The 16,400-nt window shown below is 48.7% G+C and overlaps 2 protein-coding genes across 4 annotated transcripts; both read right to left on the bottom strand.

The window, feature by feature from the left end:
- On the bottom strand, positions 1 to 4,960 carry LOC140578621 (acyl-coenzyme A thioesterase 1-like). Its single transcript, XM_072700228.1, has 13 exons — positions 4,934 to 4,960; positions 4,716 to 4,734; positions 4,346 to 4,397; positions 4,057 to 4,264; positions 3,795 to 3,894; positions 3,516 to 3,706; positions 3,259 to 3,416; positions 2,068 to 2,187; positions 1,893 to 1,975; positions 1,564 to 1,657; positions 913 to 993; positions 702 to 837; positions 1 to 400 (listed from the first exon to the last, which is right to left on the bottom strand). The coding sequence occupies exons 4-13, from the start codon at positions 4,250 to 4,252 to the stop codon at positions 279 to 281; spliced, it is 1,281 nt and encodes a 426-aa protein (XP_072556329.1). The 5' UTR covers positions 4,253 to 4,264; positions 4,346 to 4,397; positions 4,716 to 4,734; positions 4,934 to 4,960; the 3' UTR covers positions 1 to 278.
- A 4,710-nt stretch (positions 4,961 to 9,670) lies between these two features.
- Positions 9,671 to 16,156, bottom strand: LOC111853378 (peroxisomal succinyl-coenzyme A thioesterase-like). 3 transcript variants are annotated; one of them, XM_072709134.1, is made up of 12 exons: positions 15,166 to 16,156; positions 14,709 to 14,760; positions 14,420 to 14,627; positions 14,159 to 14,258; positions 13,880 to 14,070; positions 13,636 to 13,793; positions 13,107 to 13,226; positions 12,932 to 13,014; positions 12,045 to 12,138; positions 10,831 to 10,911; positions 10,619 to 10,754; positions 9,671 to 10,185 (listed from the first exon to the last, which is right to left on the bottom strand). In XM_072709134.1, the coding sequence occupies exons 1-12, from the start codon at positions 15,279 to 15,281 to the stop codon at positions 10,064 to 10,066; spliced, it is 1,461 nt and encodes a 486-aa protein (XP_072565235.1). In that variant the 5' UTR covers positions 15,282 to 16,156; the 3' UTR covers positions 9,671 to 10,063. The 3 variants fall into 3 exon arrangements, with proteins under 3 accessions (XP_072565235.1, XP_072565244.1, XP_072565240.1); XM_072709143.1 differs by having other exon boundaries at positions 15,645 to 16,154; XM_072709139.1 differs by lacking the exon at positions 14,709 to 14,760 and having other exon boundaries at positions 14,420 to 14,658.
- Positions 16,157 to 16,400: the final 244 nt, after the last annotated feature.

The following is a 16,400-nucleotide window of genomic DNA, read 5'->3' as shown; positions in this document are numbered from 1 at the left end:
GTCAGTAGATAATTCAGACTTTAATGGAATTTGAATTATTGCTCTCTTACATTGTTCTGATTGACAATCAGTGACTGTGGGGTATCTGAATAATGAAATACGACTGCTGTCTTTATAATCATCATGGGAACCTTTACATTCAGTTACTACTTAGCAATGAGTCCATAGTGCAGCCAAGGCTGAACTGAAGATACTGAAGCAGTGGCTGAATCGTGATGAGAATCGTTGCCATCTCCGGCTGCATCTTCTCCGTCGGCTCCCTCCACACCTTGCGGCCCTCAGAGACCCGCCGTCACCCCTACGCCATACAGGTGCCTCTCCAGGAAGGCCAAGGTCTTCTGCCAGGAGTCTTCCTGGGCGTGAGAGTGGGGCTGAGCCTGCCCACCCCAAAGCAGCATAGCTGCAACACCAGGAGGGGACGTCAAGTCATCCCATCCCAGCCCTGGACAGCACAGCACCACAGACAGCCCCCCCCCCCCCCCCCCCCCGCCATGGCACACATCCATTCATCCATCCATCCATCAATCCATTTTAAACCCACTACTTATTTGTGACTGAGGGAATCCAACTGAGACTGAAACACCAGCTTTAAAAACACACTACAGCTGTAGGAATACAGGGACCTAAAGTATCTTTTCCCTCATCAGTTTCCCATGATCCTGCCCTTTATTGAAATGCTGGCGAGGGGTCTATTCCCGCACCTTTGCTTCCCAAAGAGATGAAGGTACCCGCTCGTACGTGGGGGCCATAGGGTGGCTCGATTAGGTGCCCCGCCCCCGGGTAGGAGAGCTTGGTGAACAGATGGCTCTTCCCGGCCTCCTCCATCATTCTCTCCATCTGAGCAGGAAGAGGTCAGAGGTCAGCATGATGCTCTGTGAGTGCTGTACTGCCAGGAGAGGTGTGGACACTCACATCCTCTGCGGATTCGGATGCTGGCCAGTTCTGATCATCTTCTCCCACGATGAACAGCACAGGACATCGAATCCGCCCGACCTGACAGTAATATTTTAGGTAATTACTCCAAAAGGCAGTCATAAATGGCCAGTGTATTTTTACGATGTTTACGACACCAAAACACAAAAAGACGAGCTTTCAAACAACTGGGCTACTATATTTATTTGCTTAACCAATGGCTTTCTTTTAAAATCTGAAACAACACATCAATGTCACAGATTAACACCTGTACCTTTCTCTTTCGGGATTTTAGCCAGTGGCCTTCTGATGTGGAAATCCAGATCCTCACTGTCTACTGCACCGAATGCTTACATCCCTCAACACTGTGTGTAATCTGCAGTTACATGATGTGCCAGGTGTGGTACATCCGTTCAGTAACTGACTGAACACGTGCCACGATAGCTTAGTGTTAAGTGACTGAACATGAGGCAGGACAGCTTAGTGTTAAGTGAGTGAACACGTGACAGGATGCCTTAATGTTAAGGGACTGAACACATGCCAGGATGCCTTAGTGTTATACAGCTGAACACATGACAGAAATCATTAGCATTAAGCTGCTGAACACAGTATGGGCAGATAGTAGGTCACTGGAGAGGAGCTCAGACTCACGTCGACTTTCTGACTGGGGTCTGTTGGAATGGGCAGGAGGAGGTCACGCCAAATCACTCGCTGCTGGTCGTCGTACCGGGTCTTGTGGGCATTTCTTCTCAGAGGAATTAAGTAAAATCAGAATGCATGAGATAGATAAGGCTCCTGTTTTTAGAGGGTGCCCCCCCTGAGGTGTCTACAAGGATTTTTGAGGTATAAATGAAGATTGAAAGTTGGACTGATTCCAAAATGCCATGCAGCTCATTTTGTGATTACAGCTCACCACCTCCCCAAGGGCTGGGGAATAGTTCACATAGTTGCCTGTGTACCTCTCCCACAGCAAGACTCACTTTCCAATCTGTATAAAGGTGTCAGCCAGGGACCCCCTGACGGGCTGGACATGGCTGCCACTGACACAGACCAGGCACCTGGGCTGGGAGACAGTCACAGCAAGCACAGGTCTCACAAGCAAGCCCTGCTGGTGTCACGCGTGTGACAGCGTATCTGCAGCAGAGTGTCCCTGACCTGGATGACTGTGGAGTAGGCAGCCAGCCCCAGGGACACGGAGGTGCCAAAGGAAAGCCCAAACAGCGCCACCCTGTTCCCACAGACCCGGGGATGGTTCTGCAGAAAGGTGAACGCAGCCTATGGTGCCGCAATGCAAGAAGGACAGCGTTAGGGGCAGAACGTGACCCAGCAGCCGTCTTTTGATCAGTATGTCCAGGCATAGTCTGCTGGAGGTGTAAGACAGTTCAGTTCCTCTGATCTCTTTGGTCCTGCTGCACATTTAACCAGGTTTTAATGGACCTTCTAGCAAGGTGAAGGCAGTAACCTCAGCCCTGGGCAAAAAGGCTGCTACTCATGGGTTTACAATCACAGGAAGCATGAATCTCCTGCAGACGGTCAGATGGGACCCACCGCTTTTTGCACCGAGAGCTCTACTGGGAAATTGTATTGTTACGTCCGCGTGTGTATGTGCGTGTATTAATTTTCCATTTCAGACCCCGTTCCACAAGTCTTCCGATCCAGTTCCATGTTTCCCCCTTCTCACCATGAAAGCAGTGCCAAAACTGGATGAACTGGTTGTCGTTGCCACGTTCCTGTTTCCCTCCTCTCCAGTCATGGACTATATAAGACACCTCACTACCCCATCTCATACCTTTTTTGTTTTGCTTATTCGGCTTTTGTGTTTGTTTACCCGTGTTTTGACAACTGTTTGGTTATCGACTATTCTATCTAATCTATTGTTTTCTGCGGTTTCTAGGTTTTGTGGTTAGAAAGGGTTGGGTTAGTAACTGTCTTTTTGTTTTATTTTTCTTTTGGATTAGGCAAGTGTTCATTGATACGCGTGTAGGTAGTTCACTGGGTTTTGTTTATTGTTTTGGCCTTTGTTCACGTCCCCTACCCCCATATTTTCAAAATACATCCTACCTTAATTGTAGCCCGTTGTGTCATTCCATTTCTTTATCCTCTGCACCCTTATCCTCCCTTTTCCCTCTCCCCTCCCCGCCCCGCACCCCCCGTTCTCATCGCTGCCTACGTCCCGACCCTAGAACAGTATCAATAAACTTGTACTTCAACTTACACTGATTGATACTCGGCAACCATATGGAAGAGGAAGTGCATAGTCATTACTGACAGCTTCCCTATTTAGATATTTGGAGTTTCTTCTGTGATGTTAATAGACAAAGACTGGTTTTTAAAGTAAAAGTGTACCTCAAAGTATTCATTGCCCACGCTTGGCATTTCCTTCTGTGATAGGTACTGCAGTGCCAGCGCGGCATATCCATGAGCCGCCAAAAGGGCCGAGCGGTATTCCACCAAACCACCTCCCCCTCCCCACAGGTCCAGGATGGCAGGGAAGGGTCCGAAACCTGAGAGAGACCAATCAGAGTGACCCCTCTTGGCATGAATCACTGATGTTTGGCTTGCATGTTGAAACCCTACAAAAGTATCTCCTGAATTACATTTACCAGCTGGTAAAAACAGGGTCCCAGTGATTCCATGCTCATTGACCTCGATCCTTTGGACGCCAGGAGCCAGGTACCAGCGTTCGGCATCGACCAGGGCCAGGGCTTTCCTCTCTTTGAAACCCTGGACGACATGACCTTCGTATGCGGAAATGTGGATCACACTCGGGGTGCAGACGTCCTTCTTCCTGAGCCTGGAAGCACGAGGGTTCGTCTCAAGGCATAAATGACTCAGCAGACATTATGTTCTTCCTGCTCCTTGTCACATGCGCAGGTGCTCACCTGAGACCAGGTCTGCTCCCTGCTGCTGGGCTCAGACCCCACAATAACCCCATAGGCTCCACACCCGTGTACGATCCTCCCACGCTGGCATCCTCGGCAACTGAGGGGGACCAGAGTAAACAGTTCTACTTACAATAACATTTGAGCAAAACACAAAAAAAAAAAAATCACGTTTATTCATGCACATAAAGAGAAGCAGATCTGAATGACAGCAATTCATATGGACATAGTTAATCTTTAATGAAAGTATTAAATATAAAACCTCGGACTGCTCCAGTGGCATCGCTGACATAATGGCCAAAAGCCTCCCAGAAGTCCCCATCCTCGGAGTGGAGCAGGCTGTGCAGGGTCACCTCCTGTCCTGGAGGTAATTTCTGCACAGTGATGCAGAGCTTCTCATCCCAGAGACCCCTGCAGGGCTGCACAGACAGCAAGGGGGATGGCTGCCGTCTGGACATGGTCCCTGTCACCTGCGTCAAGAGGGCATGCATGAGGAAAGCTCTGGAATATAAATGATTTAGCCATTATAGAGTCTCTGTAGGGATATTTACCGCGGTAAGCTGAGTGTCCACAGAGCAGGAGTGAGGAAGGACCAGCCAGTGTCTGAAGTCCACAAAGATATGCATCGACTTATAGGGGTAAATATTAACTTTAACTGACATTTTCCCAATATTGTTCTGTTATTCTAGCAACTCTCTCGGAAAATTTATATTCTTTCTCAGGACATGAATTGTCCAGGCTTTTTGTGAAAAGGTACATCTAATTTAGAATTTCATAGTTTTAAAGAAAACCTATTCTTTTTTCTTCCTGTTTATATATCCAATTCTGTGACCATAAACGGTTAAAATGGGTAAAATATAGTGACAATTGACGATGTCTGTAATGTTATTTTTTTTCTGGTAGCAGAAATACGGAGCTTACCTTATTACCTATTGTCAGTCTGCCACGCGCATCCATGTCAAAGAAAAAGCAATTTACAACGTGCAACTCAGAGGGGGTGAAAAGAGAAAACAAAACACAATTACAGTCATACCTCAGCTCACAAACTTCATTCGCTCACAAACATCTTCATACAAGTTTGCAACCTGTATCAATTTTTCCCATTTAAAATAATGAAAATACAAGTAATTCGTTCAAACCTCAGAAACTGTCACGTTCAGCTCCGAACGATCCTCGTGTGTGCCACGCCCCCTCATTACCTCATGCCGACTCCTGATTGTTCCCACCTACAGTCAGGTCCATAAATATTGGGACATCGACACAATGCTAACATTTTTGGCTCTATAGTTCATGTCCCCTAACCCCCATATTTTCAAAATACATCCTACCTTAATTGTAGCCCGTTGTGTCATTCCATTTCTTTATCCTCTGCACCCTTATCCTCCCTTTTCCCTCTCCCCTCCCCGCCATTTTTGGCTCTATACACCACCACAACGAACAAGATGTGCTTTAACTGCAGACTGTCAGCTTTTATTTGAGGGTATTTACATCCAAATCAGGCGATGTAATTTGATGTAAATAGCCTCAAATAAAAGCTGACAGTCTGCAGTTAAAGCACATCTTGTTCGTTTCATTTGATATCCATTGTGGTGGTGTACAGTATAGAGCCAAAAATGTTAGCATTGTGTCGATGTCCCAATATTTATGGACCTATGGACCTATTGTGTCGATGGATTTATGTATGTCTAGTTAATTCCAACCTGTCCTGTGTATATTAGTCCGCGTCTCCCACTATCCCCCAGATCCGTCATTGTATTGTTATGTTTTGTTCCTTGTCCGCTAGTTTACTCGTGAATAAACCCCATCTGTCCGTATTTACGGCTCCATTCGCCTGCTTTCCGGCTTGCCTGGCCGGCAGACGTGACAGAATGACGGATCTCCACGAAAGCACAGCGCGGCAGACCGAGCACCAGAGGCTGCTGCAGGAAGCCGTGTACTGGCGCTCCCAGCCAGAGGTAATGGAGGGTCCCATCGCCCTGGAACTGGCCACCCGGGGTGCGGACCTCCTCACTGAGGAGCGCCCGCCCGGACAGCAGTACCCGCTCGAGCGGGTACGCAAATGCCTACGCCGCCTGCGTGAGCGTCTCACGCAGCGGAGAGACGAACGCGTTGCCCGGAGCCTGGGCGACGTGTTCGCGACGGCTCCGCCTTCCACCGCCCGCGGTAAGAAGAAGCGGGGAAAGAAGAGGGCTGAAACACTACAGGAAGAGACCCCGACTCTCTTCCTGGGAGCCTGCTCTCTGCTCCCCGCCTGGGAGTTAGCTAGGGAGCACGAGGGCTCACCGCTCCCCTGGGACGACTTCGCTGCTGTCCGCCTGGCCGGCTTCCACAGAGAGAAGCCGCCTCCGTTGGAGGCTTACTTTTATCTGCCAGAGCAGATGCACGAGAGGGTAGCCTCCCTTCGCCTTCGAGTGGGGGGACGGGTCCTGACTGTTGTTTGCGCTTATGCGCCAAACGGCAGCTCAGAATACCCACCCTTTTTGGAGTCCTTGGAAGGGGTGTTGGAGAGCGCTCCCCCCGGGGACTCTCTTGTTCTGCTGAGGGACTTCAATGCCCACGTGGGCAATGACAGTGAGACCTGGAGTGGCGTGATTGGGAGGAACGGCCCCCCCGATTTGAACCCGAGTGGTGTTCTGTTGTTGGACTTCTGTGCTCGTCACGGATTGTCCATAATGAACACCATGTTCAGGCATAAGGGTGTTCATATGTGCACTTGGCACCAGGACACCCTAGGCTGCAGTTCGATGATCGACTTTGTAGTCGTGTCATCGGACTTGCGGCCGCATGTCTTGGACACTCGGGTGAAGAGAGGGGCAGAGCTGTCAACTGATCACTACCTGGTGGTGGGTTGGCTCCACTGGTGGGGGAGGAAGCCGGCCAGGCCTGGCAGGCCCAAGCGTATAGTGAGGGTCTGTTGGGAACGTCTGGCGGAATCCCCTGTCAGAGGGAGTTTCAACTCCTACCTCCGGCAGAACTTCTCCCATGTTCTGGGGGAGGCGGGGGACATAGAGTCCGAATGGGCCATGTTCCGCGCCTCCATTGTGGAGGCGGCTGACCGGAGCTGTCGCCGTAAGGTGGTCGGGTGCTTGTCGCGGCGGCAATCCCCGAACCCGCTGGTGGACACCGGTGGTGAGGGATGCCGTCAAGCTGAAGAAGGAGTCCTATCGGGCCTTTTTGGCCTGTGGGACTCCGGAAGCAGCTGACGAGTACCGGCAGGCTAAGCGGAACGCGGCTTCGGCGGTCGCTGAGGCAAAAACTCGGGTATGGGAGGAGTTTGGCGAGGCCATGGAGAATGACTTCCAGACGGTTTCGAGGAGATTCTGGTCCACCATCCGGCGTCTCAGGGCAGGAAAGCGGTGCAGCATCAACACTGTTTATGGTGAGGATGGTGTGCTGCTGACCTCAGCTCGGGACGTTGTGGGTCGGTGGAAGGAATACTTCGAAGACCTCCTCAATCCCACCGACACGCCTTCCAATCAGGAAGCAGACTCTGGGGACTTGGAGGTGGACTTACCTATCTCTGGGGCAGAGGTTGCTGAGGTGGTTAAAAAGCTCCTTGGTGGCCAGGCCCCGGGGATGGATGAGATCCGCCCGGAGTTCCTCAAGGCTCTGGATGTTGCGGGGCTGTCTTGGTTGACACGCATCTGCGGCATCGCGTGGACATCGGGGGCGGTGCCTCTGGATTGGCAGACCGGGGTGGTGGTCCCCATCTTTAAGAAGGGAGACCGGAGGGTGTGCTCCAACTATAGGGGGATCACACTCCTCAGCCTCCCTGGTAAGGTCTATTCTGGGGTGCTAGAGAGGAGGGTCCGTCGGATAGTCCAACCTCGGATTCAGGAGGAGCAGTGTGGTTTTCGTCCTGGCCGTGGAACAGTGGACCAGCTCTATACTCTCGGCAGGGTCCTGGAGGGTGCGTGGGAGTTTGCCCAATCAGTCTACATGTGCTTTGTGGACTTGGAGAAGGCATTCGACCGCGTCCCTCGGGGAGTCCTGTGGGGAGTGCTCCGGGAGTACGGGGTGCCGGACTGCCTTATAAGGGCTGTTCGGTCCCTGTACGACCGGTGTCAGAGCTTGGTCCGCATTGCCGGCAGTAAGTCGGACTCGTTCCCGGTGAGGGTTGGACTCCGCCAGGGCTGCCCTTTATCACCGATTCTGTTCATAACCTTTATGGACAGAATTTCTAGGCGCAGCCAGGGTGTTGAGGGTGTCCGGTTTGGTGACCTCAGGATTAGGTCTGTGCTTTTTGCAGATGATGTGGTTCTGTTGGCCTCATCAGACCGTGACCTTCGGCTCTCACTGGAACAGTTCGCAGCCGAGTGTGAAGCGGCTGGAATGAAAATCAGCACCTCCAAATCCGAGACCATGGTCCTCAGCCGGAAAAGGGTGGAGTGCTCTCTCCAGGTCGGGGAGGAGGTCCTTCCCCAAGTGGAGGAGTTTAAGTATCTCGGGGTCTTGTTCACGAGTGAGGGAAGGATGGAGCGGGAGATCGACAGGCGGATCGGTGCGGCGTCAGCAGTGTTGCGGGCGCTGCATCGGTCTGTCGTGGTGAAGAAGGAGCTGAGCCAAAAGGCAAAGCTCTCGATTTACCGGTCAATCTACGTTACTACCCTCACCTATGGTCATGAGCTGTGGGTAGTGACCGAAAGAACGAGATCACGAGTGCAAGCGGCCGAAATGAGTTTTCTCCGCAGGGTGGCTGGGCTCTCCCTTAGAGACAGGGTGAGGAGCTCGGTCATTCGGGAGAGACTCAGAGTAGAGCCGCTGCTCCTCCGCATTGAGAGGAGCCAGATGAGGTGGCTCGGGCATCTGCTTAGGATGCCTCCTGGACGCCTCCCTGGTGAGGTGTTCCGGGCATGTCCCACTGAGAGGAGGCCCCGGGGAAGACCCAGGACACGCTGGAGGGACTATGTCTCTCGGCTGGCCTGGGAACGCCTCGGGATCCCCCCAGAGGAGCTGGAGGAAGTGGCCGGGGAGAGGGAAGTCTGGGTTTCCCTGCTGAGACTGCTGCCCCCGCGACCCGACCTCGGATAAGCGGAAGTAAATGGATGGATGGATGGATGGGTTCTACCCAGCCAGAAAGTTGGGTTACACGTAAGTTAGTTGTTCATTTATTGTTAGTTACTGTAATGTTGTGCTGCTTTACTTGTTTAATCATCCAGTCTGTGAAGAGATTTTTTTATGGTGGCACATGCCCCTGAGGCTATCCCATTGGTGCGCCCCTCCGCAATACCTCTGCGCCCCCCAGTTTGGGAACCACTGCACTAAAGCAAGAAGATAAATACACAATCCAAACAGGGTAATGACGCAGGAGGAGTGAGAGATGAAACAACTAACCAATCAGATAGACCACACAAAGACTGGTGCAAGAAAACAGGCAACAGGAGAAACTAATAATTAAATCAAAGAACTATGAGATCAAAGGGGAGACTAAGAAATTGACAGAGAAACAAGGAAACAGAATCTAACACTGGGAAAATCACAAATGCAGGTAAAACAAAACCAAGGTACAAAGCAAAAAACCAAAATAGAATATGTCACAAAACACAGGAACTAGAAAAACTGATACAAAAGAAACACTAGGGAACAAAGTCTACAAAATACAAAAACAGAGGAGGCGGGATTTCAACACACTCAGGTAACCACACACTCAGCTAATTGAGCCATGCGGCAGGCTGGGGAGCAGGGGAAACACACTAATGACTTGGGCAATGAGGAGAACAGGATGGCCAGTGACATCTGCTGGCCAAACAGAGAGGAGACATGACAGGCTGGGACAGATGGGTGCTGACCCTGACACCTTCAGCAGGCTCTGGATAAGCTCCTAGGCCCACAATCAGCCAGAATGTGCACCAACCTTCTAAAACAGACAAGCTGCATTAGCTGTTAGATACAGGTTTATTGTGAGAACTTGAAATCTCTGATGACAGCTCAAAATTCACCTGCCTACTGCCATCTGTGGCATACATTTTATAAGCCACACTTAAAAGTAAAGTCAGTAGATAATTCAGACTTTAATGGAATTTGAATTATTGCTCTCTTACATTGTTCTGATTGACAATCAGTGACTGTGGGGTATCTGAATAATGAAATACGACTGCTGTCTTTATAATCATCATGGGAACCTTTACATTCAGTTACTACTTAGCAATGAGTCCATAGTGCAGCCAAGGCTGAACTGAAGATACTGAAGCAGTGGCTGAATCGTGATGAGAATCGTTGCCATCTCCTGCTGCATCTTCTCCGTCGGCTCCCTCCACACCTTGCGGCCCTCAGAGACCCGCTGTCACCCCTACGCCATACAGGTGCCTCTCCAGGAAGGCCAGGGTCTTCTGCCAGGAGTCTTCCTGGGCGTGAGAGTGGGGCTGTGCCTGCCCACCCCACAGCGCCACAGCTGCAACACCAGGAGGGGATGTCAAGTCAAAGCACAGCACAGCACCACAGATAGCCCCCCCCCCCATGGTACTGCACATGCTCTCATTCTGCCTGGCTGCATTTTTTTTTTACAGATAGATGCATTTTAATCGTAGAAATGAGGTTTATTACCACATAGAGACCATTACAGTACAGAACAGTCAGCTGTCATGTAAGCCACCAACATTGAAAACATACAACCATCCATTTTCTATACATACTACTTATTTGTGACTGAGGGAATCCTACTGAGACAGAAAAGCCAGCTTTAAAAACACACTACAGCTGTAGGAATATAGGGACCTAAAGTATCTTCATCCTCATCTGTTCCCTATGATCCTGCCATTCATTGAAATGCCCAACACCGTACTCTGTCCCCCACCCAGCGGCTGGCGAGGGGTCAATTCCCGCACCTTTGGTTCCCAGAGTGATGAAGTTGCTCGCTCGTACGTGGGGGCCATAGGGTGGCTCGATTAGGTGCCCCGCCCCCGGGTAGGAGAGCTTGGTGAACAGATGGCTCTTCCCGGCCTCCTCCATCATTCTCTCCATCTGAGCAGGAAGCGGTCAGAGGTCAGCATCATGCTCTGTGAGCGCGGTTAGTGGCGGGAGGGGCATGGACACTCACATCCTCTGCGGATTCGGATGCTGGCCAGTTCTGATCATCTTCTCCCACGATGAGCAGCACAGGACACCGAATCCGCCCGACCTGACAGTAATAATTTAGGTAATTACTCCAAAACGCAGTCATGATGTCATGAACTTGCAGATTTTCTCATGAGGGTGGGGCATGGTGCAGGCAGGAAGGAAAGTGGACAACCCATTTGCAGCTCACAGGACATTAACAAAACAGAAAACACTAGAAACACTTAGAAAAACAGACCACAAGGGGTCAAAAAAAAAGGGGTGATAACAAAGACTAACTACAAAAGGAATGAAGCGGGCAACTAATAACACAGCTTGAAATACAATGACCCACTGGGGAACTGCACTCAGGCAGGAACTTACATACAAAACTGAACCGGGTAACGACGGAGCAGGAGTGAGACAATTAACCAATCCAGGAGGGTGCAGGGCAATGAGCAATCAGGTAAACAAACAAGGGCAGGTACAACAACAGGCAACAGGTGAAACTAATAATTAACTCAAGGACCTCAGAAACTAAACAGGGAAGCTAAAAACTGACAATGAACAAGAAAAACAGAATCTAACACTGGGGAATAACAAAGACCGGTAAAACACAACCAAGGCACAAAGCAGGAAACCAAAACCGAATACAAATCACAGGAGCTAGAAAACTGATGCAAATGAAACACTAGGGAACAAAATCTACAAAAAAACAAAACTAGAATTTGAACACGTGACTGAGGGGTTTACAGGCATCCGCATGCTCAACTCGTTGAGCCATGTGGCAGACAGGGAGCAGGGGAAACACTACAGACTGACAAAAGGAAGGACAGGATGGCCAGCGACACCTGTACCTTTCTCAAGGTAAAACAACAATTCCTCTTTTGGGATTTTAGCCAGTGGCCTTCTGATGTGGAAATCCAGTTCCTCACTGTCTACTGCACCGACTGCTTACATCCCTCAACACTGTGTGTGACCTGCAGTTACATGACGTGCCTGGTGCAACACATACATTCAGTAACTGACTGAACACGTGCCAGGACAGCTTAGTGTTAAGTGAGTGAACACGTGACAGTGCCTTAATGTTAAGGAACTGAACACATGCCAGGATGCCTTAGTGTTCAACAGCTGAACACATGACAGAAATCATTAGCATTAAGCTGCTGAACACAGGATGGGCAGATAGTAGGTCACTGGAGAGGAGCTCAGACTCACGTCGACTTTCTGGCTGGGGTCTGTTGGAATGGGCAGGAGGAGGTCACGCCAAATCACTCGCTGCTGGTCGTCGTACCGGGTCTTGTGGGCATTTCTTCTCAGAGGAATTAAATAAAATCAGAATGCATGAGATAGATAAGGCTCCTGTTTTTAGAGGGTGCCCCCCTGAGGTGTCTATAGGGATTTTTGAGGTATAAATGAAGATTGAAAGTTGGACTGATTCCAAAATGCCATGCAGCTCATTTTGTGATTACAGCTCACCACCTCCCCAAGAGCTGGGGAATAGTTCACATATTTTCACATATATTTTCTGCACTATAACGCGCACTGCATTATAAGGCGCACCGTCAATCAGTGGTCTATTTTCAAACTTTTTCCACATACAAGGCGCACCGGACTTTAAGGCGCTTTAAGCAAAACAAAACAGTCAGATAAGCCAGTCAACGAAAATTTATTTTACATCACGTGTTCACAATGACTGTCAACATTGTTCAAATGTTTATGAGCGTCTTCACTACTCTTTAACACGTAAAAAAACAAGAGTCTTATACCGCTAAATCAAAAGTCAGCCTATTAACAATAACTCACAATTGAATACTTATAATACGGTCCTATACCGCTAAATCAAAAGTCAGCGTATTCATAATAACTCTTGAAATTGTTAATTTATAACACGTGAAGCACTACACAATACACTCACTTTTCAATACTAAAACATTCAAATCGCTTCGAGTTCAGTATGCACAACAGAAATTAATCCACGTTTAAAGCGCACTGGATTATAAGGCGCACTGGTATTTTTTAAGAAAATCAAAGGCTTTTTAGTGCGCCTTATAGCGCAGAAAATACGGTAGTTGCCTGTGTACCTCTCCCACAACAAAACTCACTTTCCAAACTGTATAAAGATGTCAGCCAGGGACCCCCCGACGGGCTGGACATGGCTGCCGCTGACACAGACCAGGCACCTGGGCTGGGAGACAGTCACAGCAAGCACAGGTCTCACAAGCAAGCCCTGCTGGTGTCACGCGTGTGACAGCGTATCTGCGGCAGAGTGTCCCTGACCTGGATGACTGTGGAGTAGGCAGTCAGCCCCAGGGACACGGAGGTGCCAAAGGAAAGCCCAAACAGCGCCACCCTGTCCCCACACACCCGGGGGTGGTTCTGCAGAAAGGTGAACGCAGCCTATGGTGCCGCAATGCAAGAAGGACAGCGTTAGTTCAGTTCAGTTCCTCTCATCTCTTTGGTCCTGCTGCACATTTAACCAGGTTTTAATGGACCTTCTAGCAAGGTGAAGGCAGTAACCTCAGCCCTGGGTAAAAAGGCTGCTACTCATGGGTTTACAATCACAGGAAGCATGAATCTCCTGCAGACGGTCAGATGTGACCCACCGCTTTTTGCACTGAGAGCTCTACTGGACAATCGTATCAGTAAACTTACTACACCCCAACAGAATAGTTCTGCTTGATTGGTACTCGGCAACCCCATGGAGTAGGAGGTGCATAGTCATTATTAACAGCCTCCTTATTTTGGTGCTTGGCGTTTCCTCTGTGATGTTACTAGACAAAGACTGGTTTTTAAAGTAAAAGTGTACCTCAAAGTATTCATTGCCCACGCTTGGCATTTCCTTCTGTGATAGGTACTGCAGTGCCAGCGCGGCATATCCATGAGCCGCCAAAAGGGCCGAGCGGTATTCCACCAAACCACCTCCCCCTCCCCACAGGTCCAGGATGGCAGGGAAGGGTCCGAAACCTGAGAGAGACCAATCAGAGTGACCCCTCTTGGCATGAACCACTGATGTTGAAACCCTACAAAAGTATCTCCTGAATTACATTTACCAGCTGGTAAAAACAGGGTCCCAGTGAGTCCATGCTCATTGACCTCGATCCTTTGGACGCCAGGAGCCAGGTACCAGCGTTCGGCATCGACCAGGGCCAGGGCTTTCCTCTCTTTGAAACCCTGGACAACATGACCTTCGTACACGGAAATGTGGATCGTACTTGGGGAGCAGACGTCCTTCTTCCTGAACCTGGAAGCACGAGGGTTCGTCTCAGGGCATAAATGACTCAGCAGACATTATGTTCTTCCTGCTCCTTGTCACATGCGCAGGTGCTCACCTGAGACCAGGTCTGCTCCCTGCTGCTGGGCTCAGACCCCACAATAACCCCATAGGCTCCACACCCGTGTACGATCCTCCCACGCTGGCATCCTCGGCAACTGAGGGGGACCAGAGTAAACAGTTCTACTTACAATAACATTTGAGCAAAACACAAAAAAAAAAAATCACGTTTATTCATGCACGTAAAGAGAAGTAGATCTGAATCACTGCAATTCATATGGACATAGTTAATCTTTAATGAAAGTATTAAATATAAAACCTCGGACTGCTCCAGTGGCATCGCTGACATAGTGGCCAAAAGCCTCCCAGAAGTCCCCATCCTCGGAGTGGAGCAGGCTGTGCAGGGTCACCTCCTGTCCTGGAGGTAATTTCTGCACAGTGATGCAGAGCTTCTCATCCCAGAGACCCCTGCAGGGCTGCACAGACAGCAAGGGGGATGGCTGCCGTCTGGACATGGTCCCTGTCACCTGCGTCAAGGGGGCATGCATGAGGAAAGCTCTGGAATATAAATGATTTAGCCATTATAGAGTCTCTGTGGGGATATTTACCGCGGTAAGCTGAGTGTCCACAGAGCAGGAGTGAGGAAGGATCAGCCCATGTCTGAAGTCCACAAAGATATGTGTGGGCTCAGGGGGTTAAATATTAACCTTAACCTACGCATGTGTAACTTCTGCAGTGCTGTAATACAATGTGGAGATTTGGGTGTGTACATAAAGTTTTTCTTTTTATTGTTTTATTTTACATTTTTTAAACTTTTCCCACAAATGTTTCCTTTTTAGTTTATTTTTATTTATTTCGGCCATTATTTATTTTAGTCTGTTTTTACTGAGCTTCATAATTTAGTTTAATGTTAATTTGTAATTTGCAGCCAACTGGGGACCCCCAAACATGCAAATACACCCAAAAAATGGTTCCATGTTGCATAAGTGGAAACTGGTCATTGACTTCCAAGAAAAAACAATAGTATATTCAGACTCGGTTAGGATTTGTAGCTTAGGACTTGACCTGAGACTCGTTCCCACAGCGGTCAGGCTGCGCTTTCTCCTTCTCGTCCCGCACACCTTCGGTCTGATCTTCTCTGAAGCGTGGTTTAAATTCGTCTTTTTGTTAATTTTTATCATCGTATTGGCTACTTTGAATGTTAATTATTTAGAGGAGGGAGGACTGGTAAGGGTAGGGTGAACGCCGGCTTTCAAACTCAAAAATAGGAGTTGGAGAAACCGCGATTTTTCGTTTCTACTCATTTCATCTTATTTGTTAGTTTTTGTGTTTTTCAGTTTAGATTTCGTGTCTCGCGCTTTTATTTTCGTTTTAATTTTGATTAATTAGATCCCTTTCTTATCGTTTTAGTCTCAGTATTCGGTACTGCTAAGAACCTTAGAGTGCATGTATACACACACTCACTATCCATATACATCTATCTATATCTATATATATATATATATATATCTGTGTGTATAGCCCGTGCTAATTTTTATACCCACCTGTTACCGACGTTTGCTGCTTCACGGTTATTACAGAAATCGCACTTCGTATAAAAAGCGATTAAGAAGCTGATCTCAGACAAAACGTCGCCCCGGCTTAAACCACCGAATTTACTGGACTTAACGACAGAAAATCACTGCATATGTATTTACTTATATTAAGCCGCAAGCCACCGGCCTGTTCTGTTATAAGAAAGTTACTTTTTTTTGTTTTTGTGCCGTATTTTTCGTTCTTCCGACGCCAAAACGAAGCAAAATGAACTTTTTATAATCCCTTGCTGAAACAGCAGGTAGCTGACGAGCTACATATCAAATATTGAGACAAAAACCTATCGTTTTTTCCCTCATACACCATTTAATAATCTCATCAACGTTCAGAACAATTGCGAGTTTTGCAATGATATGCTACATAAAATGTACTGCTTTCAGTAGTGATGTTAAGCTTGACACCAAAGCTCCGAGGCGTGTGTCAAAAAAAACGATACAGTGCGTTCTGAAGCAGAACTTTGATGCTTCTTCCGTTCTACCCTAAACACGTGACCATGGTGATCCGAAGCTTCGTTCTGCGCTCAACCACGTGACTACTTCAGAAACGTGAAAATGAGGCGCAAACCTCAGTGACCCCAATATACCACATACTAAAGACCCTTTGAGGTTCTGGGATATGCACCAGGCTGTGTATCCACACTTATACGAACTTGCAGTACAGTTTTTATGCACTCCAGCGTCCTCCGTTCCATGTGAGCGGGTATTCTC

The sequence above is a fragment of the Paramormyrops kingsleyae genome, chromosome 1 (assembly GCF_048594095.1).
Source record: "Paramormyrops kingsleyae isolate MSU_618 chromosome 1, PKINGS_0.4, whole genome shotgun sequence".
Taxonomy (NCBI): domain Eukaryota; kingdom Metazoa; phylum Chordata; class Actinopteri; order Osteoglossiformes; family Mormyridae; genus Paramormyrops; species Paramormyrops kingsleyae.
The sequence above is the reverse complement of the archived record's forward strand: the minus strand, read 5'-3'. Positions and strand labels throughout refer to the sequence as shown.